General features: G+C 39.4%; 1 protein-coding gene across 1 annotated transcript; it reads right to left on the reverse strand.

The window, feature by feature from the left end:
- Positions 1–5295: 5295 nt before the first annotated feature.
- spats2 (spermatogenesis associated serine rich 2) lies at positions 5296–26386 on the reverse strand. The gene is made up of 13 exons (XM_073469542.1): positions 26276–26386; positions 22688–22994; positions 21509–21588; positions 20041–20149; positions 19457–19506; positions 18996–19218; positions 16801–16980; positions 16513–16648; positions 11420–11478; positions 8663–8772; positions 8230–8332; positions 6243–6391; positions 5296–6141 (listed from the first exon to the last, which is right to left on the reverse strand). Exons 2-13 carry the CDS (start codon positions 22710–22712, stop codon positions 5881–5883), a joined length of 1485 nt encoding a protein of 494 aa, XP_073325643.1. The 5' UTR covers positions 22713–22994; positions 26276–26386; the 3' UTR covers positions 5296–5880.
- Positions 26387–27743: the final 1357 nt, after the last annotated feature.

The following is a 27743-nucleotide window of genomic DNA, read 5'->3' on the forward strand; positions in this document are numbered from 1 at the left end:
GAAACTTCCTCTTTTGCATGTTTTTGCATCTTGATGATTTTTTGCATAGAAAAATAAATGTCACCAAAAGATGTTCATCTCTTTGACCTTCTCTGTATTCTGGCGAAAGTAATTAGAATGGAAGTTCTCGTCGATACATCTTTACAAATGAATGTGAAAGTGACAGCAGTGAGACGTGAGTGAATCCAGCCTCTGTTTGAAGTCATCACCGTGATGTTGAAGTAGCGCTCCTGTTTACTGATTACACAATTGGCATCTTTTGGAAACAGCCCAAAGGAAAAACATACAGTTTCCTCATATCGACCCTCCGCTGCATATCTTAACAATCCTTTATTGTCCCTGTTTATAAATAATTTAAAGCAAAATTATGTAACTTCTTTACCTTGAAATAACAGCTTTAAAATCATGTTGATGGTACAGTGTCTTGTAACAGGGTGAATGGTGTCTCTGTCTCAGCCACTCTGCCCCCCCATCACTTGTTTCTGCACTATGTAACTTCAGTGAGAGGATAGGATCAGCATTACATACATGTTTACTTTAAGACTTTTCAACTCATAATGTTGTTATGACGTAATGAGTTTTGTTTGTAGTTGGCACCAAGTCACACAAAAAAACCTGCCAATTTCGACATGATCTTGCTTTAATTTTTATACGTTGTAATGTAAAGATTACATGTTTCAAATGAGGTTCGAAGAGTTGAAGTGAACAAACACTACATTGTTTTATTGGTACCGTTACTTAAAACTCCAATTAAGTAAAATACAGTTTTCCACTTTTATTTCCTCTAAAAATTGTATCTTGAAGTAAACATTTATGTAACGCTGTTAACATAGTGCTGAAAAAAGTGATAGAGGGTTGGAGTGGCTACGACAGACATCATTCACCCTATTTCAAGACACTGTACCAGCAACATGATTTTGAAGCTGTTATTTTAAGGTAAAAAAAGGTCACATAATGTGTCTTTAATGCCTTAAAATCAAGTTTTCCCATTTTTATTTCCTCTTAAGTAGCTTTAATGTTGTTTAAGCCATCTTATTTCACACAATCTGACAGTATCACACTTTTGAACCTAAATATTTCCACATCGAGTGAGTGAAAGACTTTTTTTTTTAAAATGGGGGGGTCCCATTTCAGCGAATGGAAATATTTTGTTTTGTGCATCATTTTATGCACGACTAAATTTTGTCATTTCATAAATTTGATATCTTCTGAAACGTTGGGATCTGAACTACAATTTAAATAATGTTCTGGGGTTTGAACATTGTTTGATAGACCCACTATTAAGACAGGACAATTTAAGATTAAGGGAAAAGAAAAAGATCTGAACACTTCTGCCAGCACCGCTGATTAATGATGTCCTGAATCAAACCCGCCTCTGAACGATCCTATTTTGAATGTTTTCCAAGCGTACTGGTGCCCTCTGCTGGATGTACAGGCATCATGTTTTAATCTGACACATCGTTACCACATTCAGGCCACCAATGTTACTTTCCAATTACTGAATTTCACATTTATTATTTATTTGCAAGGGACTTAACACTATTTTGGAAAGCCTAGTATTTCATACATTTACTAAGATGTCTAAAACTGAAAGTGACTCGTGGCACATGAACTCAAAAGCAGGAAATGCGTACTTTCACACCTCATTGTCACCTCTGCTTCCGCTCATGTGAAAACAACTCCAAAAAAAAACAAAAAACAAACATACAGCATCAGTATTGCAAACTGTTTATTCGTAGTAAATGAAAAGTGTGCAATTCAGTGAGTGGGAGAAAGAGCGGATAGGGGTGTCGGGGACGGTCGATGTCTTTGGTCCATATTTTGGTGGAGGGGATGTCGATGAATCGGTGGGAGACGAGAAAAGGCACTTGAGTTTACAGTTGTCTCAGAAAGGTTGTCTTAAGAAGAACACGGGTCTACTGGAAGAATGAATTAACTAGATGTTTAACCTCCATTATGTCTAATATGAATATCACATACGAAATGCCCCATGTGAGCACAAAATTATATAGCTACATATATGTATATACAGGAAGGAATCAGAAAATTAAGTGTGGAGGGAAGAAGAGGAGGAAGAAGAAAAGGTGACGTGTTGGATTTATCCCCTTTGGAATTCTTTGCAGGCAGAAATCAAAATGAAAGAAAGAAAAAGGCAGCAACTTTAACAGGACGAAATTATTTCTTTGGCGATAACCTAAATATTCCTACAGTCTGGAATGTAAAACAAACAAAAAAAAAGTGGTTAAAGTGAGACGGACAAAATCTCTGTTGAGAATGACTTCCTTTGAGTTTTGATTGAACGAGTCCAGCATCTCGAACACAAGAAATATGCTGGAATAAAAAAAACACTTGTTTTAGTGAAATTTGGTATATTTTCCACCTGACAATGTCAGTCAATAAAAATCTTTGTGACAAAACAAAGTCACCACCTCTGAAAGCACTTAAAGGAGTAGTCTGACATTTAAGGAAATACACAACTCTCTTACCAAGAGTTAGCATGAATCAGAAGATTGATTACGATGCTACTTTGAACAGCCGGTTAGCTCAGCTTAGCCTAAAGACTGGAAACAGGCGGAAAGAAGCTTTCCCAGCTCTGCCGATAAAGCATAAATCTCACCTTTGTGTTCTTCTTGTGTCCATCATGGGTTCAATATAGTTTCTTTTGCCCAAAACAGCCACAAGGGGGCGACAACGAGCTGATTCCACAACTGGAAACCAAACTTTGCAAGCAAAAACTGATCATAAAAAATGGATGGAGCTTCCAGGTCTGAAAAGTGTGCCTTAATCCTCCATTTCTTATAGCCTGCGGAGGGCAACTCCACTGTTTTCAAAAGAAGTCCGACTTCATGTAAACTTCTCACATGATTTACTAACTAAATAAACCATTTTCTAATGAGTTTATGGTCTCAGTCGCTAGTTTCAAGTCTTCTTCTACAAAGCACAATGGTCATTTAGTAAATTATGGCCCCATTCCTCAGCTACACCCTCTTCTCCAAATAAGGTCTTTTCTGGCCAAAAAAAAAACCAAGATGGCAACAGCCGTAATGCCAAATTAAAGGGTGACATCACTGTGGGTCGACACAATGGTGAGATTTATGCTTTATCAGAAGTGTTTTCAATGTTTGGGAATGAATGTATTTCTCAAAATGTCAAACTACGGCTTTAAGTCAAAAGTTAACATGATTATATGTCGTTACGGGACATATCAACCAAAGACTGCAAACAAACTACCGTTCTTTTCTCCACATTATTCACTAATATAATAACTGGAGCAAAGATTTTAATCTCAAATATATCTCCCTGTGATCAGAAAACTCACAATGAAACAAAAAGAGGGGGTAGAGAGAAAATATTATTTTAAATTCCTTTTCCTAAAGTCTTGAGGGAAGAGAGCACATGAATGAAGAAATGCAGCAATAATGTAACAACCAGTTTTTAACTACAGCCTTGCAGCTCGACAAACTGTATGTACATAACTACAAGAAGATAAGAGATGAGGAATCACCAGGGGTCCCAGTCCCTTAAAAAAAAAAACCCACTGCAGGAAAACGCCTTGAAAACAGGCCGCGTCTAAAGATCAGCAATGAGGTATTCACCAGCTTTTTGTTCACAAACTCCCGACACGACGAGGAGACTTAACCCCAACAACAGCCTTGAAGCGTCTACTTGGCAGCTGTAGAAAAAGAAAAAAAATCTTTGAAATCAATACAACCCTCCAACGCATTCATCAGTTATACGTCCAAAGATGGGATCAAGTGAGTATATAAAAAGGGGAAGAAGAGATCTTGCATCTTTTTCTCACACATATATTTAGAAATCGCACGTCTGCTCTACAAGTACCGTCTGATTAGAAAGCCGTCACGACGCAGACATCCATGTCTCTAGAAAGGCAAATGTGAAGTCTCTCTGTGACTAAAAGGCAAGCACGTCATTAATATGCCATTCATGTGCATATAACAACAAATAACGAAGAAGAAGAAGAAACGGTGCACGTGGAAGAAAATCCTTCAGAATGGAAGTCAAGAACTGACTATAAAACAGCATGTGGACAGTTTGTCTTGAGCGTGAACATTTCATTTAGCATTATTCTACAAAAGGTAATGAGCCCTCTCTGTTATAAAAGAATGGACAGCGAGCAAGAAAGACGGCACACACGATGACCCTGTTGGCCAGTGGGAGGGCGATACATCACTGCCTCAGGCAATGTTTAAAGGAATTGTTCCACATTTTTGGAAAATTAGCTAATTCACATTCTTGCAGAGTGTTAGATGAGAAGTTGGGAATCACTCTCATGTCTGTACGGTAATTATGAAGCAACAACTAGCAGCTAATTAACTTAGCTTCGCAAAAACACTGGAAACAACCAGCTTTGCTCTGCTTGGATCATTACCCCACGTTTTTTAATTTCATTTCATTTCATTTTTTTGTACAAAATAAACAAGACAGTGACAATTAGTTGAAAATCCCTTAAAGGTCATGGGTCCAACATATTACTTCCTCCACTTTCCTGTGATAGCGAGTTAAATTTAATTTAAAAAGTGTTGGTTTTCTCGAGAGTTTCATGAGTTATTTATGTAAGTTTCTCGAGAAAACGAGCGCCGTTATGAGCTAAAGAGATAAATTAATTCATTATCACTAGAAAACAAAAGGTTGTTCCTTATAGCCTAATGTGTATTAGATCAATAGTGGCATGACAGCATTCATACAGGGCATCTTGACAAGTGTAGTGAAAAATTCAGTAAAAAGTTGATATGGTTTGCGTTGGACCTCCCAAAAACAACCACACAGAACCCTGCTTCGTCTACTCTTATAAATCTTACGAAATTGTTTTCTCAGGATAAATTATCTCTCTATTTAGGGAAAAAAACAGGTGTTTTTTTTATTCCATGTTTAATTTGTGATGTCAGGAAAACAAATACAATTTAACTCGCGATCACAGGATAACAGAAATTCACACCTGACCGTTTAGGACTTCTGTGAATTCGTGGAGTTTTGCTTGTTGGCAGATTACGTTAACTTGGGACTGGCAACAAAACAGTTTCCACTTGCCTTTATGCAAAGCTAAGCTAACCAGCTAGCTTCATATTTAGCTCACAAACACGAGAGTTGTATCGATCCTCTCATCTAACGCAAGAAGGGGAGGTAGCCATTTCTCAAATGTCAAACTATTCCTATCAGAGAGCAACCTACTCTCAAAAAACATCGAAGTCCTAGCGTTAACACGTTTCCTACTGTTTGTAGCAGCCATACGAAAAGCTCTGGATTACAGTTTGATATGTCTTTTTTTTTTTTTAAACCTTGCAAATATTAACGATAGTCTGTAGTGTTGATTGCATGTCTTCTCTCCTGATGACAAAATTCCCTGTTAATACTAGAACTACTTCTTTTCCACGGTGAAGGCATTGAAATGGTTTTGGGAGACAAGAAGAAAAAAAAAAAAAAGAAAGATCTGAGGTGCAAATCAGAGAGCTGACATAAGCCACAGCAAGAATAGAAATAGTACTAAGAATTTAACTTCAATACTGCACAAATTGTTGCAGGTAATCCTGTCAGTCTCTGGCATTAAAAACAGAGACTGACAATAGCATAGCAATGAGATCTCTCAAAGAGGGGCCTAAAGATAGGAGCTGTTACCGCAATCAGGGTGAGAGAAATGAAAAAGGAAGAGCGATTACAGAACAGTGAGAGCTTTTCAAGTTCGAGGGATGAATGGATAGATGTAGAGAGGTGGCCCTACAGCTCAACTGACGGAAATATGTAAACTGGTATTCTATTCTTCATTGAGAGGAGTTAGTAGGAGGGAGAGTGTGGAAGGTATGGGGGGGGGAGGGGAGTGCAACGGTTAGTAGATGGGGTTGATTGAGCGCGGGGTTTCCAATGTCAAGGGCAGTGCGTCCGCGGAGGCCTTTGGGGCAGCCCGTTATGAGAGGGTCGATCTTGGTTGTAGGAGGACGTGGAGGAACGGGAGGGACCTCTTGAGTTGCTAGAGTGATGTGAAGTAGGCCCGGAAGAGCCGCCGTCGCTCTGGTAGCGGTGGTTAGCACGATTGGCGTTCCTGTCATGGTAGGAACCGCCGTTATACCGCTGACCACCTGAGTGATACCCTTGTCCCTGGAAAGTACGCCTGTTGCCTTGGAAAATCTGAGAGGAAAAATCAAAAGTCAGTAAGCGACTACAAATGATTCACACTGCTCAAGTAAGGTGTGAGGAGGTTTTTAAGGTCTCAATGATTTCCAGCTGACCTGTTTGGTTGGTGGAGGGCGGTTTTCGATGGGGGGGCTTTGGGTCTGGGTGGGAGGAGGAGGAGTTTCCAGGAGGCTTGGGCTGGCGACAGAAGAGGACGTGGAGCTGCAACGGGACCTGTTTGAGTAGCCTGTACGCGGGTGGTAAACTGTAAAAGAAAAACAACAAGGTAAATCACTAACAGTACAACCTGGAGCCTTACTCATGAAGCAGGATTTCTAAATAAACTCAGTTTTTTCTTTTTCTTCTCCTCTTTTTCTTAACCCTTTTCTATATTTAGGATGAGAAGGGGTTCTGAGTCAGCTTGCATCAAGATTCAGAATTTCTGATGCTGCTACTTTCACACCAGACACATCACCCTCGAACATCTGGCTTTTGTCTTCAGTGCACAGGCACTCTGTCAACAGAGATGAGAATGAAGCGAGATGTCTCACTCCTTAGCCACTTCCGTTATCATCTCTAAAAACAATGCATCTAATTCAGAATCATGTCTTCTGGATGTAGTCTAATGTTGTATATTATCTGCTGCCTTGTACTGCTCCCTGCAAACTCATCTAATGGTAATGGGAAAGAAGTAAATTGCCAATTATTTGCTCAAGTTTAAAAAAACCTGCATTTACACACTAATGTTAGTGTAAAAACAGTAACTATGTTAACAAAACTAATCATAAGAATACAGCATAAAATGATGTGGAATAAAGTGGCTAGTTAGCGAAATGAATGCAGGTTTTTTTTAAACTCACACACTCCGTTTCCCCTTCCTCTTCTTCGATACCGAGAAGTGCCAACCATATGTCCAAAGTACTTTTTTTTTTCTTTTTTAAAATTTTTTTTACTTCATGAGGCGTTCTTCACACCATCTGAAATGTCTAAAAATGTAAATCATACACCCTGAAACCAAAAGTGTGAGTTGTGTCTAATAAAGGCTTGATGGCAGTTTGAGATGCAGTGAACCAAGATATTTGTTGCAGGGTATTAAAGAGGACACTTCTCAGATCGAGGTAAGCAAACTTCAAATTCTGTTTGCATCAATCCAAGTGCTCCAGTCCATTTTTTTTTCGTTTGAAGTTTGCTTTCCTCAATCTGAGAAGCATCTGATTGAGCTGCCTCTTTTCATCAGATATATTTGTAGTCACAGTGTCCGTTTACCTCACCAAATTTAACCCGATAAGTTTATAATCCTTTCTTATGAGTTGAATCCCTGCTTAGGTTCAGTTAAGTTATATGAATTCTGTATATTTTTGTCTTCCCTCACAGCAGCATTGATGACATGAGTTTCTCTGAAACCACATAATGGAAACATGTTACTTTAAGACTCATTTCTATTTGTAAATGTACAACCTGAGAACCTGAACGTTGCTGAGAAGAGATAATTCTGTAAACAATATTTAATGTTGTGCTTAAACTTGTTTTTAATGATTTTTCAGGTGCCAAATATGAACATTGGATGTCTGCACAAATGTGCATATTGAATATGTATAAATAGCTGAATAGAAATAACATAATGTCTTTATATTTAACTTGATATATACACCCATCAAAATAGTTTAAAGTTTTGATCCTTCTGTTTCGGTGGCATCTGGGCCTCTTAGAGTCTTTTTGTATTTTTAGTTTTGTCCATTTCCTCTCCAAGTCGTTTAAAATAGCACACATTTTGGAAGACAAAACACAATAATTAGCTTATTAGCCAAGTGTGCTTCCAGTCTGCTGTAACGGTGGACATGATAAAGACAATGACCAGCTGAAATGCTCATTGATGAAGGTTCTCAGTCATCCAGGTCATGGTTATTCTAAGTGCTGTGTCGTAGGCAACTGGACTTGTTTCAATTTTCAAGAAACTGAAACAAGCTGAAATGCCTTTGTTTGTATTTTCAAAATGGCTGAGGGTTTACTTTCATTCAGGATTATCAAGATAAGCACAGAGAGAAATATTGACTTAAACATAAATACAAAGAGAGATAAAACCAGATGAACAGGATAATGTACCTGATCCAAACCCTGTGATGCTCGTCTTCAGCGGTTCAAGATCAAATGTAAATCTTACAGCTTTCCCAAGATCCTCGTCGTATTTACGTTCACTAACAAAGTGCTGTGGAAAAGAAAAGAGACAACCAATCAATTATTATTATTATTATTATTATTATTATTATTATTATTAATAATATTAATAACCACCAGCTTGCTCCAAAGTGCAACAGGTAGATATAATTTAATTTGTGGTTTTCCTTCATGTTGTCATCCTGCTCATGATTCACCTTGGAAAAGACAACCACTCACTACAAATTAGCTTTTTATTTAACTTTCAGTTGTGGCTCAATGATCAACACCAACTTCACATTTAGTCAGCTGTGCATTTAGTCACATTTTGAAACAAAGAGATGGAAGAGACCAAACTGAAGCATCAGTTTTGTTAAAGTACCTTGATGTCTGCACGCAGTTCAGTCAACTGCTCTTCAGACATGGATGCTGACTGGTCCGTCAGCCGTCTGAGCTCCTCTGCTCTTTTCTGCCGGGCATCCAAAATCAACACTAAACACAAATAATGAGATGATTAACAGACAACCAACAAGAGAACCTACAATTGTTTTTGTGCACGGTGTCCCTGATTCAGAGTGTACTACAAATGCTGACTGATTATGTCCAATTAAGGCACAACTCATTGTGGGATGCAACTAATGATTATTATCATTATCAATTAATCGACTAAATGTTTGGTTGAGAAAATGTCCAAAACCTAAAGATTTTCAGTTTACCACCACACAGAAGAAAATCAGCAAATTCTCTTGACTGAGATGATGAAATTAGACAATATTTAGTATGTTTGAAAAGTGACTTAGTTACTATATATTTTTCTGTGAACAACTCAGTTCTGTCTAAATATTCCCTGCAGTCGCAGTAAGTTTCATTTTCTTTTGAGAACTCAGCTGTGTACTTTAAACAACACGTACAAAGTTCGGCTGACTCAGCATCTAAAGATAAACAAGGGTTAAAGATCAAATCGTGATACTGAGTATGTGCCAGTGTGAAGGCACACAAGTTACTGACATTGGCGTCATAACGCACTTGACACACTTCTTTAGCCTTTAATCTACACACAGCATCTATTCAGTTAAGTCAAGAAAGGTGTTACATGTTTACTCAAAACACAGTTTGAACCCTTCATTTACCTCTGCTCACTATCCTGCCATCACAGTTTACGTTTAGGTTAATAATGGACTTGTGTGCAACGTGCATGAACCTGCTTATGTAGCAGACTTTAATTACAGACATTAAAGAAAAAACAAAACTTATTTTCAAATTACATTTAAGATTAAATATTTCATCCTGTATTATTTTGATAGGATTATTGCTTTTAAATTAAAGAGGTCATATTATGCTAATTTTCAGGTTCATACTTTTATTTGGGGGTCCTAGTAGAATAGGTTTACAGACATTAATTTTCAAAAAACACATAATTTTTCTCATATGGTGCATTGCTGCAGCATCCCTTTTCACAATGTGTCTTGAATGCTCCGTTTTAGCTACAGAGTGAGACATCTCGCCTCTGTTCAGTCTTTGGCTACATCCTGCCCGTTAAGTAATGCGCATGTGCAACTCTCACCAATCAGAGGCAGAGTAGGGCGGGTCATGCCGAGCAAGTAACCATGCACAAATATGCTAAATAACACAATAAAGGAAAGGCAAAACACATAATATGACCTCATTTCATTTTCAAAAAATATTTCTTGGATTCCTCCGTCTACTGCTAGAGGGAGCTCCATAGTTTGAGAATAGTGCTACTGCACTACATTAAGACTGAAATTATTTGCTGGCTAAGCGATTATTATATCAACAGAAAGCCAATCATTTATTTGATCAATTAGTCGTTGCAGTCTTATACCGTCCCATTGTTGGAGTGATATGTATGGGGAAAAACCTTGTTGGCTTTTCAGACCCGTGTGTCTTAGTGAGCATCATGTGTTGCTGCTGCAACAGTGCAAATCTATTAATTTTTTGGATAAACAACTTCTAATTATTCTCGATCTGTTTTTACTTACTTGCCCTCACCATAAAGGCCCTGAACATGGCAGGCATAGCAATTACTATCTAGTCAAACTGTTTCTAAGATTACGCAGCAATTTACTTGGAAGGCATATTAATCAACTAATTGTTTCAGCGCTAGTGTGACTTTAATGGTAGTATTTGTAACCTACACAACAGTCTAATCAAACTGCCTGGCATGTTTAAAAAGATATCTGAAAACATGGAGCTGCTGATTATGCAGAGGCTTATTAGCCTGACTGAATAAGTTTGAGAGAAAACATTTGACTAAAATATAATGACTTTTCATCAACTATAACTCTAAATCTTTTGTGTTTTTGTCGACTAGTTGTTGAACAATACAATTGGCTAAAATGTGACTAAAACTAATAAGCATTTTTATCCAAAGACTGAGATAAAGACTAAATCTAAAGTAGCTGCCAAAATAAACACTGGTTGCACCCCTTAAATATTAGTACTAGCTACAGTACTGGTACCTGGTACCTACAGCACCACAGATAACGATCATTATATCCTGGACTGTACTAAACAATGCCAAAAACATCCTCTTTTTCCATTTGTTCACCTACGCTCAGAGCTGTTTTTCAGTTATCTCTTTTCCTGCAGGAGAGCAAAAGCTCATGAGGGAAACCATAAAGTTAACACAAGTACAGGAAGCAGATTAGCAGAAGGTAAATTTTGAGGAAACCTGGCTTTTGTAATGTCGAAGAAAATACTAGAGTTTCTTCGCTTTCCTCTCAATTCCCCACACACTCTGCACAAAGACAGCATTGAGTCTCCCTTGACACCTGACACTATTCACTTTTTCCAGGCCTGGAACACACAACACTCAACACTGAGAGGACAGAAGAAGAGAGAATGGCCTACTTGTACAAATATGCAGTCTTGCTCTGTCATGTTACATACACACAGTGGTTGGTATGCTCCAGGTATATCAGGACCCCGAGGGCATCTCTGCAGTTTTGAAGGAACTGGAACTTGCTGTTCTACAACCATTTCTTTTCACTTCCTCTCAGAAGTTCTGAGAATCTGACCTAAATCACTTCCTGAGTCAGGTGATCACATTATGTGAATAATACCAACAACAGCTCAGGTGGCACATGACCTGCAGGTCGACATAGTTTAAAATACTTACTGGATTCTGCTTTAACTTTGTCCATTTCTCCCAGTAGAGTCACTTCTCTGTCCATTAAACTAAAAAACAGAGAGAGAGAGAGCGAGGTCATTTTTCTCCCCTCACTTCGAGATAAGAGGGCATATTGTGACGCTGACTTTGCACTGAGATTACGAAGCTATTCCAATAAAAAAACAGCTGCACACTCAGAAACAGTAGCATCAGTGAATGACAATGCAAAACAGCAAGTGCAACACATTTAGGTCAACATTTAAACACTAATACATGAGAGAAAGTTCAATGCTGTGTGATATAAGCAGCAGCGACATACTGCAGTTCTCCGTCTCATGCCACAGATCAGCACGTCTGCCATTATGACATCATAAATCGCAACCTTGAGTGTACTATTGTTTTACCACACTTTGATATCTCAGCGCCTACTAAGATAGAAAAATCTGAATAACCATGAATCATCATTTAAATCATGCAAAGAAAAACTGTTCCATTAATGACGAACTAGATTTCACACTGCAAGTGATGGGTAAAATATTTCTCTAAAGCCCTGTGGGTTTTCTTACCACTAGAAGCATGATGGAGCAATGTTTTCAGGAATGGGTTCTCATTTGGTTTCAACTATGGAACACGCAGCAGGAGATTTGAGGCGGGGGCGCACCCCTTGTTGGCAAAATTACTAAAATGCATCTCCCTTGTTAACCTGCCACCCTTCGTCATCCCACTTGGGATCACTAATAGGCGGACAGCTATCCAGGTCAAGATCCAGGCGCCCTTCTATCCAGACCTATAACTGAGAAATTATTGAGCATTACTACATTTTGATGGAGCATTTTATACTTTAAATCCCACTCCAGTGTTTTTTTGGATTTGCTATGGCAAAGGTGTCACATTAAGATGCAGCGCCCGGTAGATCCTCCAAATTAAGCTGCACAGTGATTTTTTAGGTTTTTTATGCTGAAACTACTACTTATGGGAGAAATACTGTCATCATCACTGGAGAAGAAAGCCAGCGTTTTCGACTAAGAGCAGCAGACTTTGGACCATTCAACCTGACCGGCTGGACCACTCCAGACAGGAAGAGAGTTGGAATAAGAGTCATGCTAATCCAGCTTGGTTTAAGGCTGCTCCTGGCTAATATCTGGTCACAGGACAAGGAAATGGACAAAATGGGACACAGGCTGGCAAAACAACCTGAAATCAGACACTGTTGTGCCCACAGAGACCCATTTCCACCACAACATCTCAGTTCAAGCTGTTGCACTCGACGGGCGGACCATGTTCTTAGCCGACAGAGCGCAGGACTACAGCTGAACGAGGAGAGGTGGACTAACAAATCGATGCTTGGTGCTCACAAACAGTCAAAGTTGATGCACAGTGTTTCCTGGGTGTCGACCTTTTAATATGAAGATATGCCGACCACATGCCCACCATCTTATTGCTGCCTCTTACATACACCCTGATGCAGATTCACAAGATGAACTACATGTTGATGCATATTTGTGTAATAATAACTGTATATATGTTCTGTAATTTATGTAGCATGAAAAAGTTTACCAACTTTTATTTTGTTATACAATATATATAATGACGATTAAATTACCTTGTATTTTGGCATTTTTATGATATTTCATATATTTCTGAGTCATTTTCTCACATTGCTTATAAGCCACACGGTTCACCAACTATTTTTAAGTCATGCACTATCCTCCAAGCCTAAAGCTGCTGGTAAGCGATATATTTTTTATCATAAAGTGTAGTTGTTAGAGTTTTGTAACCCATGGCTCTCCTCTCCCTGCTCATGCAGTAAAAGAGAAAAAATATTTTATAGTATCCCTGCCCACTTTATAATGAGGCTGTCCTGTCTTTTTGTGAACGTGCAGAGAGCAGCATCGTCCTGTTTGCTGCTTGTCTGGGGATTACTGCTGTGTGTTCATGTGCTGATGTGGAGAGGGAGGAGGAGGTTGCTAACTGCAAAACCGACAGGAAAATAGCTAAAACTACGACAACGATTACAGCAGTTTTAAGTGGTGCACTGAGAAGACAATTAAAAGCCACAGGAGGCTGTGGCAGTGTCTCCCAAAATGTGAGCCATTGGTTTGGTGTGTTAAAAGAGTAGCATGGCTCCTTTATGGCAGTGCGTAATGTGTGTGTGGTTGAGTGAGAAAGAAAGAGAAGTTCGGTAGCTGCAACTAGAGCAGACAGGTGTTAACTTGCTAACAAAAAACAATACCATTCTTATTTTCAGAAGAGTATACCGGAATAGAAACATCATGGGGAATATCATATTCCATTTCTTCCGATAAATGCCCCTAAATTCGACACACAAAAGCTTTGAGACCTGAAGTGCCAGGTGGATTGTCCTCCTAGTATGCTAGCAGGTGTAACAGTATGCAAGCTTCTGCCTCAGGCTCTCTTCTGTGTTTCTTTATACAACTACTTCTGTCCTTTCTTGTGTGTTCAAACGAGGTCAGCACCATGAATGTCTTCGTGGAGTGGATGTGCACTTGATTGTGCACTATTCCAAGCCAGCTGAGAGCAGGCGCATCACAGACTAACTCTGGAAGAGCCAACTGCCTACACACATGACTGGCAAGAAATCATTTACTGATGCAGCTTTTTGAGCTTTTTTTTTTATTTTATTTTTTTTAGATTTTATTGGACCTAATGCATCAAATTCTGAAAATATAAAGAGGAATTTCAAGGTATTAGACTGAGAAAAATAGAAAAACTGCTCCATTTTGTAATGACTGTTTATGGAAAAGTCTGTGTAACAGGATTCTACTACAAGAACTCCAAAATTACCTCACAGCCCACAGCGTTGTTCTTGGAGGCTTGGAAACACTTCTGCCTTTAGACGGTTGGATGACACATTATTCGACCTAGTTGAAGTGTGCAGAGCTCTTTACAGTCATGATCTCTCTCTGCCTCCAGTGCAGCATTAAAAAAGCCTTTGAATAGAATATATATAGTATATACTCTTATGTTTGACAGCTGGCTGACTACCTCTAGCATAAATAACGCTACACCCATGAAGATCAAGGCTTTAAAACAGCATTATGTAACCATTTACTATAAAATAACTGCCTCATAATCATTTTGATGATACAGTGTCTTGTAATGTGGTGAATGGTGTCTCTGTCTCAACCACTCAACCTCTCTAATGCTTGTTTCTGCACTATGAGCCTACCCTCTCAACGAAGTAACAAAGTGCGTAATGCTTTACAGCACCAACTATCAGTGGTGTTGGTGAAACTGGATCATATTTTGTGGAGAAAATATTTTCAGGTTTCCCCTCTAATGTCCTCCAGCTGCTCTGCCTCAACTCTCTGTGATTTACTGAGTTTCCTGAACCTGTAACTGCTGCATACCGTAGCTAGGAAAATTAGCTCTGCTAACTGGAACTGTGCTCATCATGACAGAGATGAAGAGACTGAAGAGAACGCTGACGGAGGAAACTAAGAAGAGAGAAAGAGACAGTGACAGCGCAAGACACAAGAGTGCTGTTCCGACTGGCTCCCATTTAGCTTTGGATTTCGACAGGAAACCACAGTATCATGATTCAGCTTTCCAGAGAGAATAATGAAGGATTCCTCGACTTGTATACTTGTATAGTTAATTTAAAATATTTGAGGAATGCATACTATCAGACTCCTGATTTTTTTTCTTTAAGCTTGTGCTTTTCTGAGTCAGATGCATTAAGTTATAGTTTTAGAGGAGTCAAGTATTTGACTCTCTCAAACACCCAGGGAGCTGCTTATCTCCTCCTCCGCAGGTACCAAATTCTCCTAAGAACCATCAATACAGTCATCTCCCGCTGACTTATCACAGCCCTAATTATTACTGCTAAAAAGAGGTGAACCTGGATTTTCTCTTGCATATGCTAGTAGCGTCTGTAAGACAACAAACCCTGTCACTTGCACTGTGCTGCGTTAGAAGCGTAATTATGCAACAATTGCTATTTTTCTTGGTCGATTCCATTAATGGAGAGCTTTGTTGTACAAATAAAATCCAACTGAAATTAATTGCAGTATATCCCACGTTGTCTAACATGTTGTAAGCCATTTTATCCAGTTGCCTGTTAGTGAGTTCCCCAGCATTTACGCAGTGTGTACCGGTATCTGGGACTCTTATTGTGAAAGGTAAAAACGGAAGGTTTCTTTTTGCACGAAGACTCTGAAATGAAACGAGTGCATGTAAATAAGGTTGATAACATTAAATATTTTGTTTTTATCTTTCAGTTCTGGCTGATGGTCCTGTTTGGGGGTGGGCGGGATAGAATCGGACATATGTACTACTGAGCTGCTGGTCACTGGTCATGGCCGATCATGCCTAAAAATGTCTGATTCTGGTCTCTGTCCAGACGATTGGTGCATCTCTATTAATAATACTATGTACATAATGATTACAGTATCCCTTTTGTTTTGTATTATAACACTCCATTACATGTAGTGAGTCTATAACAAGCGCTGTAAAAACGACCAGAGGTTCAACATATGTAACAGGTCAGTTTCCTATTATGCAAAATCTTTGTCCCTGTGTCATCAAAGATAAGAAAAATGCCCTTTGACCCACTGATGGTAAAGCAAAACCTATAAAAATGTAATAAACGCCCACACTGCCTCAGTAAACATGCACCCTGAACTGAAGAATATTAATGGAACACAAATAGTCCTTTTGGACCAAATAGTTCCAAGAACTTTGGACCTGGAGGAACAAACTCAGGAACTAAAAGTTCATTTTGTAGTTTTCTGTTTCCACTGTATCAACTGGATGATGCTGGACCCTGATGTTTGAGTTGAATGTAATGAATGACTGACATGTCTGTCCCTCATCCTAATATTGGTACTAGTTATAGTGTCTGTGGTATCTGACTAAACATTGACTGTTAGCCCGGCAAACAAAGTACCACCCCTGGAGCTATCATACAGGAACTAAATTTAGGCCGAGTTCCTCAAGAGGATCTTTATCCCCCGGGAAAACTGCTGCAGTGGAAACGCCCATGCAGGCTGTTTTGTTATACCTTACTTTCCAACCAACTCAAAGCACCTCAAGATTCAACTGTAGCGACTGTGACCAGACTTTAAAATAAATGTACACACCAGCTCTGGAGCTCGGCAAACGTCTGCTTCATCCTCTTGATTGAGGAGTCCATCTCCTCCTTGACCACCATCCTGTAGCGAGTCAGTGAGGCGGTGCATCGCTGTAGGTCCTTCACGGAGCGGTCAATGTTGGAAGCTGAGGAGGAGACATTACACATGACTAAGGCTCAAGTGTTTTAAAACATTTTGTCCCAGATTGGGTTTTATCCGTACCAACTCATAGTGCTTTATCAACCACTGTATAAACTACATGCAGGACAAGATCATTCAGAGGGTACGGTGACTAACCTATCTTCTTGACTCCTGACGATCCCTGCTCATCCATTAAGGGTGCAAATGAGGAAGCGGGTGGATGTGAATTTGAGCCTGGCCTGGGTCGGTTCTTGTTGCCTCTGGGACCTTGCTGATTTCTTCCTCCGTGCTGTAAGGCGGGACTTGGAGCGCTACCTTGACTTTCTGCTTCTGCACCTGTGAGAAGACGGATTACTTTACAGCAAGTAAAGTAAGCGGTTTCCAAACTGACTTTTCCCAAACAGCAGAGTATTTGTGTAGTTTCTGTTTTATAATGTTTTTTTTTTCATTTAAAAAAACCCTAATCAAAAACTCTGACACCTTTAACTAAGATGATACTGGGATGTGATATGATACCTTGTTAAATTTGATCTGATTTGATCCAAGTCTCAAGCAAGTTCCATGTCATATTTTTCTTGGGCAAGTCAAGTCCTTAGTTTAGGTCGGGTCCAAAATCAAGTCACTTCCCCTGCAGTCTTAAATGCAGTATCCGATCTTCATAAAGAGAATACACAAGGTATTAGTACCTGTCCAATAATAGGAAAATATTACTAATGCCGTTATCAGACAGAAGGAGAAGTTTGACATGCAGTTAAAATGCTCCATGACCTCGATGGGGGGCCGTCAAGGGGATGTGAAAGTTACTGGGATGGACGAGGAAGTATTAAACAGAAGGTGATGTTAACTGGCCGTCACACCACAGAGTGACATTCGCTCATTCAAAAGTGAACTTGTGAAAAGTGTCTTAAATAGGTGGAGCCACAAACTTGGCGACAATGGAAAATTGCAGGGCTAGAAGTGAAAACGCTAACCTTTACTTCCTCTTCCAGTGCTTCCCTCTACTTTCTCTTTACTCTTTCCTGGCTACCGTCTACGATTCCAAACCATTTTATCCAATAAAAAATCATTTAAAAAAAAGGGGAAAATGAAGCTCTCCGAGCTAACAAGAAGACAGTTTTAAGAGAGAAGTTAAACCACTCTAAATAAAAAAGTCCATTATGCCATAGATGTCTGTTGTTTGTCACAAATCCCGCCCCTCCCCCCCCCCAAAAGCCAATTGTCTGCTTTTTCACAGCCGAACCAGGAAACATATCAGCCAATCGTGTTGTTGCACTGATGCCAGCACACTTTGACTTTGAATGAGAATGGACTTGAAGGATATCAGGTTATTCAAAGATTAGACATTAAACTAATTTGTTCAAGAGCTCTGATGTGATGAGCTGACGGCATCACGTCACAACACTTTGTATTGAGCCGTAAAAGAAGCTGGTGCTGTGAAACCGTGCACATGCTTGGTAAAAGTATAATCTGAGGGGAAAGGTATTTAAAGCTTTATTTTGGTGCAAAGTCACCTAACTTTTTAAGTATTTTTTTTATCAAGTTTAACCGCTGACTCTATTCATGGGGTTTTTATGTCCCAGTGACCACTGAATGTGAAGTTTCTGTCTTTCCATTCATTTACGTTCAAGCCTGGTCTTGTTAGCCTGACATTACTGCCCAGGGGTGTTGCCTAAATGGCTGCCAAGTGTCAAAAGGACTAACAACTTTGCTAATGGTCAGCTAGCACATTTCTTAGCTTTTTTGCTAATGGGACAATAAGTTAACTTTTTATTCAAAACTTGCATCATTTACATTGACTCTTTTCTCATAATTGTCTGCAAACCATTTGTGAAACAGTTTTTGTCTGACAAAGGAGGTTAAATAAAGGTGAACAGTGCAACACAGCTAAAAAAAAAAAAAAAACTAAACTCCAACAACTTCCTCTATTCTGAACTCTCCAGCTCTACGTCCCCTGAAAGGTTAGCATAGTCAGGACAACTTGCTATTGGTCACCAGCACAAATTCACTAAAGTTGAACTCTCAGCAGAACCTTTGCATGGTTTAATCTTGAATCCCTAAATGGATCGTCTGATTATGCATGCTGTGTGCCCAAGCCTTTAAACTGTCGGGTACGACAAAGGATATTCCCCTGGACACCAAAAAAATTCTAATTTGAATCTAATTCGACAAAGCACAGCCCAATATTCAATCGTCCTGGAGTGGCTTTTCTTTAAATGGTGATCAGAGCAGATGTTCACATATCCATAAAATCTATGTTGATTAAAGCAGGTGATCCTCACCCAGGCATGACAACTTCATAAAAATAACCGCCCTTCCTTCTTTTCCTTCATAATTATCAAAGCTGTGATTACCTGTGGTTTCGGATGTAGCGGGTTCAGAGTCCAGCTCGGCTGCATCCAGGGAGGCAGAGTCTAACTGTTCACTCAGGGAATCCAGTGACTCTCCATCCATTACTGATCCGTTGGCATGAAAGCCGTTCATCTCATCCTTGCCCTCCTCAGGCGATGTGGCCTCAGGTGGAGCAGGCTCTGCTGAAGCCTCAGGCTGAGGCTTGGGCTTCTTTTTCTTCTTGGGCTAGACATGGAGGAATGAAATAGAGAGAACATCCATCAGTTTGACATTGTAATCTCTATTCTAATCAGTGGACTGAGATGGATTAATTCAGCACACGCAGGGACAGAAACATTTATTTATTTAAAACAGTTGTTTTATGAAGTACAGAAATCAGTTTTAAGTATCTCAAAAGTAGGGCTGACCTAATTATGCTTACTTAACAGAGAGAGATTAAAGATGTAGTCTTTCTGGTTCTCACCTTCTTTTTGCCAGTGACATTCCACTCCTTCAGGATCTCAACTGCGCTACCTGAGGTTCAAAGCAAACAATGATGACAAAGGTACAAAGCGTGGCATGACAAGATTGAACCTTGTAATACCCATCCAAATACATGAATGCCCTGAGGTGCTGTTTGCTAAAAAAGGAACAAAGCTGTGTGACGTCCGAGGACAACCTTTTTGTTCTATAATTAAACTTGTGAAACTGAAGGAATGCAAATAACGCTCAGACTTCTGAAAGCATGGCGTGTGTGCATGAAGAAATAGGTTGTTGTCAAGGTCACGTTTAGCACAAACAGTGGGCAGCATGCCAAGTCAGCAGCTCGAACTAAACATCAAAGTATGTGGTACTGAGCAGATAAGGACGTCACAATATAACAGCATACATTATACAGGTTATCTTTAGTCTTTTCTTCATGTGGTGTGATTACCATTGTCTTTAAGGCATAATTGTACTAAAATATGCAATACTTCAAGTTTTACGGTGTTATGCAACTACAGTAACTATATGTTTATTTATGCTTAGAATTTCCCGTTCTTGGTGTCATCACTGACGTCCTCATACCTTCTAAGAAAGCTTGAACAGCCTTGTCTACGCAGTTCTCAAAATGCTGCAACACCAGCACAATCTCATTGTTACTTTTGTTGGGGACGACTGCCCTGACAGCGCTGATCTGTAAAATAAAAGCAGAGTACGAGAGGAACAGGTTTTAAAATCAACTCATGGGGATTAAAATACATTTACAATGAAGGTGTTTAACATTTAAATAACATTTACCCTAAGGACAGGAATGTACTGCAGTGTGTATGATTAGTACAAATGTGGAAAAACTAATATTTTAAGAGTGTGTTTAACTGCAAACAGAGAAAGAGGTGTGCAAAAGCTCCAATGCAAATATTCCCAATTTTAACATAAAAAGGCTACTTCACTCAAACATGATTCTTCCTCTTTACACTCTATTGTCAGTGTAAGGGAACATATCCTAATAATGAAAAAAGATTAAAAAACATATGATTACTGGCTCCAAAATAAACAGACGTTCATAAAAATGAGGTACAGGCCTATGTGTGTTTTGGGAAGAGTAGCAGGCTCCATAATGCAAGTTTATCAGTAAATGTAATAGTATTCATTCTCAGAGTTAGACAAGGGGTAGGATTAGGCATTTCAACAGCGTTGACTTGTAGAAAACCCAAGAATATTTATGGAAGTACGTACAACAGTGTACCATGACGCTCGTCTATCAAGTACATTTAAATACAGCAGCAACAGGCATACTGGCAGTGATCATGGAGCAGAAGGAACTTGCATTGAAGTATCAAGTTCCACAAAGAGCAGCGTGAAAAACAAAAAACAGTTCCCAAATCTACTCTCATTATTTAATCAGCTTCATACGACGCTTGACATACACACAATTTCTCAGAGTTTGACTTCGAAAGTACATCCTGCTTTTTATGTCGGTGGCCCTTGCTGGGAAAGCAGTTCGAAGTAAAATGGTTTGCGCACACACATAGCCTATAAGAGTTTCCAAAAATAAAGTTAATCCACTTCCTCGGATGGTGTGAGCAGATGAAGACGTTTGTGCTGGTTTTTGCAAAAATGACGGAGAAGTCGGGGGGCTTTGTTTAAGGGTCTGCATTAGAGAGCAGAACAGTAGTTACTGAATGTAACTCCAGTTCTATGAGTAAGTGTTTCGCCCTCGAGCAGCACGCTATCGCAGCTATAGTAAAACAGTAAAAGTTACGGACATGTGGTGAAGTAACAAAGACGCTATTAATCCCAACACGCCAGGCAGGGATGTGAGAGTTGATCCGACTCCTGTCGCTGGTCACACACAACCTCAAAGTCAGAATTTTACTGTCACTGATACGGCTTATCGTCATATGCCAATTTGGTGGACATCGCCCAACCCCAATTCCAGTAAAGGCACTTGAATTTGAATGTTTGATATTACATACATTTTAAGATTTTATGTGTAAAACTGAACCATTAGCTATATTGTGCCAGTCATGTGCAGTGTGTGTATATGTCTTACCTTCTCTTTCATCCGCTCAGCTGTTCCTCCCTGGGACATGACCATTTTTGAGCGAGTGTCAAACACCACCCCAGATGTATCTGGAAAAATATAACAAACACCAAACTCCTTTGTTTGTTCAGGCCTTGAATCATATTTGCAAACCTCTGTAGGACATGATTTGCAAAACAAATCAGCCACCAGACATCTTCACAGAGATTTCCAGGAAAGAGTAGTCGGCTACGTTTATGAATCGGGTTTATGCTTGTGAAGGCATGCACTTTCATCTCCAGTAAAAAAGCTGACACTTTAATAATGTTTATATGTGTGCTGACACATTTTCAAGGTATCAAATAGTTTGAAGATAGATTTGAGTACTGAAAGCATCGTGTGAATTTAAAACCACACAGTGAGAAAAAGTCGACGCCAACATCATCGCACATTGTGCTGTGGAGCTGGAAGGACATGTTATTTGGGCATTTCAGCACAGCCACTTCAGTTTCCTATCGCAAGCAGCAGGCACTTGTGAAAAAAGAAAGGGACAAAAACTCATCACATCTGTCTCAACAGTCTGGAATCTGCATCTGATTTAAAGGACTAAAAGCAAACGAAGGCCTCTGAAAAGACGTTCTTGAGAGAACGTTTCCAAATTCTTGAAACACCTTCAGGGTTTCTGTTATCAGACGCACAATAAAACCGGTCCATAAAAGGAAGAAGTGGCTGCGTTAGAATAACAAACAATTTTCAACAAAAGGTCTGAGGACACTTCTTTTCAAAACTGATAAACAGAAGCTGAGTATGAGGAGTCAGGTAAAGTCCAAAGTTAATCTATGGCCATTTAAAGACAAGACAGAAAGACGGGGCCCTTGTAAAAGTTGTTTTCCTCATTGACAAAAGTAGGTTAATGTCACTGTAAACGTCCACAGCACTTCTCTTTATAACTATTCAAATTCTCTGTTAAAGTAATACCATCTGTTACACTGCACTCGCAGATTAAGGATGTGCAAAGGCATGTGAAAACAATCATGCACACATTTTATATTTACGACTCTGATCTAACCCAAACTTTCTTCAACTAAATGCTGAGTCATTAAAACACAAATGACGAATTGTGTGCGAGCGTGTGTTTGTACACTAAATATATGCAATGACATGTAGAGTTCAAATTTCTATAAAAGAGTTAATAAAGCAGATACTTACCCTTATGGCTGTTTTTCTTTGCCATGTTGTCACACAGACGTTTCCGAGAAACACTTGGGTCGTATACTTCCTCAAGGCCGTGAGAACTCTTTAAATATGCTTTAACTGGTGATTAAACGAGGAGCCCAAGTGTGGTGACTTTCACTTGGGTTTTTCTAGACAGTTTCTATAGAGTTCTCTCTTTTTAGAGAGATTCCTGTGAGGCTCACAACTGGCAGAAGTGTTGGAAGGTTCAGATCAGGCCTAAACCATTTAGGCAAAGATTCAGGTTTTCTTCTTGTTTCTCTCCACCAGAGTTGATCCAAAACTGTGGGAGGAAAAGGGAGGAGAAAAAAAAACAGATGTTGATTGGAAATAGTTATGCACCATGAAATGAGACCAAAAAAAAAATGTACATTGTAGGTAACTGTAACCATACTGTATGAAGCACAAATGCACAGATACTAAATCTCAAGTTCTGTAAGATCTGAAAATATGAATACAAATCAAATGACATCAATTTCCTCTGGCTATAAAATATGAATAAAAAACAGATTTCAATAAGTTTCAGTCTGTCTGGCAGAGCATTCTCAAGAAATCTGCAGTTAATATTGTCTTTGGCAGCAACACTGCATTAAGTTTGGAGGGGGAAAAAAAATCAGCAGGACTGTAGAGAAGTGCATCTTTCAAGGGTATTTCATTTTTCTCTGCACTCTGCAGGAGCAGTGGGTGATAATGTTATGAAAGTTACACAAATTATTCAACATGCCTTCACAGTCTGGGTTATGAACGGGCTGATGATGACTATAAATCCCAGAATTTGACATACTAACAGATGTTTTTAATAGGCATGACTGAGAACTATCTCAAATATTTGGGATTTTCCCTACAGCCAAACTTTTAAGTGGCGGCACAAATGGCTGATGTCATCACTGTCATGCAAATTAAGATTTTTGACTTTGTGCCTCGGAACAAGAGTCCAACTGATACTTGATTTTTGGAGTCAATGCCAGTATAAAAAGGAGATGTGGGCCAAAATATAGATATAAAAATTTTAGATATGGCTATGTCGGACAATATTATTAATGACATCAGTGCACTGAAACAGTGAACTTCACTCCCACCCCAAGCATCTTTTTCTACATTATAACCTGTAAAAACAAAAGTTTTCATATCACTTTGGACGTGGTTTCATCTCGCAATAGGGCTGTACAATATATTTTTTTAAAAACGAATATATCATGCGATAATTTTGACGGATAGTATGACTGCAAAATCATAAGTGGAACTGATTTTGTGTTACAATTTTACATTTGTTGCGGTTTGTACGAAACAGCGTGATTTCTTACATTTGGAGAACAAGATTTGTAGGCCAGGACATCTCTGTGGCATCATTGTCACACACTTTACCTTTTATCAAAAAAACCCTGCAGCTTCTTGCGATTTGGATTAGAGCCCAACTGATTTGTGATTTTTGGGGCTGATGCTGATACCATTATTTGGGAGTAAAAAAAAAAAAAACACGATTTAATGATATCCAAAATCGAAGACAATATATAATCTCATATCACAATTATGATACATGTCTTATATTTTGCCCAGTGCTAGTTTAACAATGAACTTTACTGTCCAAAATAACATCAGTGCACTGAAAGAGTAAACTTTGGGAATTCAATAACTATAAATCGCCCGGAGCATCTTTTTCTACATTACAATCTCTATAAAAAAAAAGTTTATATCAGACAACATATGCGCAAATAATCTGTGACAGGCCAATATCATCCAATAATTTAATAATAATAATAATTTGATTAATTGTGCCGCCCGACCTTGCAACACGCTTTTAATTTTCTCGTCTCTTTTATTACTGTAAACGAAACTGCAAATAAGCAAATGAGAAGCTGACTCACAGTCGCATTAATAATACAAAGAGGCACGGCAAATATTTAAGGCCTAATTACGTCACAAAAATAGGCACATCTTTCGAGGCGTTTCTTATTCATCCACTGTTCTCAAACTAATCCTGCCATTAATGGGTATACAAGCAGAGAAACAAGTTTATAAAACAAAAACAGGAATTTGTGGAGTTGGTTCATCTGGAAATGACTCTGCTGCACAAATCAATCAATAAAACTGATACCTCAAGCTCTTTTACAGACCACAGCCAAATCTGAGCTACTTTAATTATGTCCCCTTCTAGTCCCAACCAGATCTTCAGCAATCTGGACTCGGCTTTTAAGGGGCCAGCTGTCCTCCCTTCCTTCCTTTTTAGGTTTCTCTTTCTGACCCGGTTCACCAGAAAGAGAAACCTAAAAAAAAAGTGTACAAACACACACCCTCCTGATTAGGACTTGGCATGCCACAGTACACTCCACCACACCTTTACAGACGTCAGACACAAATACGCACAATCAACAAGTGACACTGCAGCCGGCACATACGCAGGAAGGCACTAGGATGCATTATGTTTATCAAGAGGGATGGTGCTTGAATCCTCAAGAGAGCTGGACCAGGTGCACTTGAGTGATGCAATTCAGAAGAAATGCAAACTCAGCACTCAAATGGAGACTGAAAAAAAAGTTGTGCTTGAATTGAAGAAGTTGAGAAATGTAAATAAAGGCGGACGTGTGTGACATAATAAAAAAAAAAAAAAGACGGAAGCCGAGAAGGGGGCTTCTGCTGTCACAGTTACAACCCACAAACAAGTTATTCACAAACAAACCTGTAAGTTTCTCATAAGTCCTGATGTAGTTATACTTAGAGACACTTCTCATCACCACCACTGCCAATTCATTTCTTCTCCAGGACACAGAAACAGTGACAAAGCAAGTTAAAACGGAGCACTTCTTAATGCAGGCAAGACGACCAAATGTCAATTAATGGAGTAATTGAAGCTTAGCTTAGACCCTTGTTATCTCTTGCCGCATCTTAGATGGGCTATTTACTAGTCTTTAATCGTATTTTTACTGCAATATAGTTGTAAAAAAAACACACCACACATCCAACATATGAACGGGCTTCCTACAGTGTCAGGATGAAATGAAAACCTTCGCGACAAAACTGACCATCAAAAAGCCAACTTCGTGTTAATGTTAGCTAACTACCCCCCGTCTGTCTCTCTGCCTGCCTGCCTGCCTGCCTGCCTGTCTGTCTGTCGAGCGGTATGAATGCAATTTTATGAAACACGACTGTCTTAAAAATGTTTGCGTGTCCACTCTTTGGATTTTCTCTCTCTCTCTCCCCCGCTTCAGGTTTTCATTTCACATATTTTGGCTGAAAAAACAATCCGGCGGTCAACGTTAGCTTGCTAACATCACCTTTACGTTTCGGGGGTTTAGCTTCGCACGGCTCTGCGATGTTGACCTCAATCGTTTGCCATTAGCGTTGAATTGCGCTGAAAACAACGCCGGGGGGAAACGACTTAATGCAGCTCTGGGTATCGACGCCTTTCTTTAAGGACGGACCTTTGAATGCAAAGCCTGAGCTAACGCGCAGCTAGCAGACCTGCCTGGCTTTTATTATTCAACGCTCCGTTGTGCAGCTAGCCATCCTTTAGCATCTCAATTAGCTCGCTCTGTTAGCATCGCACGCAAAAGATTAAATACGTACCTCGTGTCGGCAAAGAAAAACTGAAGAGTAGCTTCTGGAAACGGTTTACCGCAGCTCCCCACCGCCAGCCGTCTTTAATGCCAAGTAGTCTGCTGTGGGCAATATTTTCCTAGACCAGACTCCTTCGGGGTTGCCAGGTTGGAGTCGAAGAACGCCCCTTTTAACACGTTTCAAGCAAGACTCTCCAGCCCTGCCTGATCAATAAAAGAGCCCACACCTTACATTAAGTATTCTTATTAATGCTATCGTTTGTAATTATTGTCATCGTCATTGATTATCCATTCACGTAATATCATTCGTTAAATATACATATGCATTATTCATGCACACGATTCAATATTTATTAACTCTAAGACTTTAAATGTTTACCTGCTTAACCTACATACATCCACATATTTCCTTGATCATACACTCGTGACCTCTGTTTCCTTCCTTTAATATATTACTAACACTTTATGAGTTACATTTTTTTTTATTGTGCTAATTATCTTGTGTTTCTGACCTCTTCCAGGTCACCACGGTGGAGTCTGAGTCCATTTGGCTCAGGCACTACTTGGCGTTGCCTCGGCCTGCTCAGTCATCCTCCTGGATCCAAACTCACTTCACATATATCTTATATAGTTTACTTGTATCAGACATGAACTGGGACATGTATTGCATGTCTGTCCATCGTGGGAGAGGGATCCTTCCTCTGTGGCTCCTCCTAGGCTTGCTTCAATGATGTCACCTTTAAAGGTGCAATGTGTGGGAATTTTTTGTTAAAAACAGTATGTAAAGATATCTACTGGAGCTAGCACGGTAACCAGCTAGCCCTGGCCCATTTTTTCTCATAATACCACTTAGTACCCAAAGAGGCAATAGCCCGGCAACCCACCTGGACCCACTTTGTTTTTGCTCTCCGTGGAACCAGAATCCAGGTCAAAGAAGCTGCAGACTGCTAGCTGCATGGCTAACTGAGCTAACTAGCTAATTGCATTTCCAGTTAACGGTTGCTCTGGTGATATACACGTCTCACCTGTAATGCCACCACTTGTATTCAAATCACTGCCACTACCTGCATCCAACAGTGGAAGGAGTGACACCAAGACGAACACTCATAAAATCTACAGTAGATACACAATACGTGATTCTTTTTTTTTTAAAAGAGGCTTCATATAAAGGAAAATATTCGATCAGATAGTGGCTTTTTCATTAGAGGATTGTAGGATTCATATACATGTAATGGTAAGCCTGTCAGAAATAAAGATAAAGATAATAAAGATATTGAAAAATACCCTGAAATGGACATGTTATCACTGAAGAGTCCGGTCATCAAATGTCTTAGTTCTGGTATTGTGATTGTCCTTTTCAGTGTAGTCTGTATACAATCTATTTGTTTTTATGGAAGCTTATTTTTTTTAAAGGGTTATTCCAATGGATCAACACTGCACCTCCGTAAAGTTTCGGGGCCATAAGATTGGCACTTTGA

The sequence above is a fragment of the Pagrus major genome, chromosome 7 (assembly GCF_040436345.1).
Source record: "Pagrus major chromosome 7, Pma_NU_1.0".
Lineage (NCBI taxonomy): Eukaryota > Metazoa > Chordata > Actinopteri > Spariformes > Sparidae > Pagrus > Pagrus major.

Bases quoted from the DNA above. Each gene is read 5' to 3' on its own strand.
- spats2 (XM_073469542.1), bottom strand. From the start codon at position 22,712: ATGGCAAAGAAAAACAGCCATAAGG. The intron at 20,150-21,508 runs GTAAGACATATA...TTTATTTTACAG, and splicing joins CTGAGCGGATGAAAGAGAAG to ATCAGCGCTGTCAGGGCAGT. The intron at 16,981-18,995 runs GTAATCACAGCT...GTCTTCTCACAG, and splicing joins CGCTACATCCGAAACCACAG to GTGCAGAAGCAGAAAGTCAA.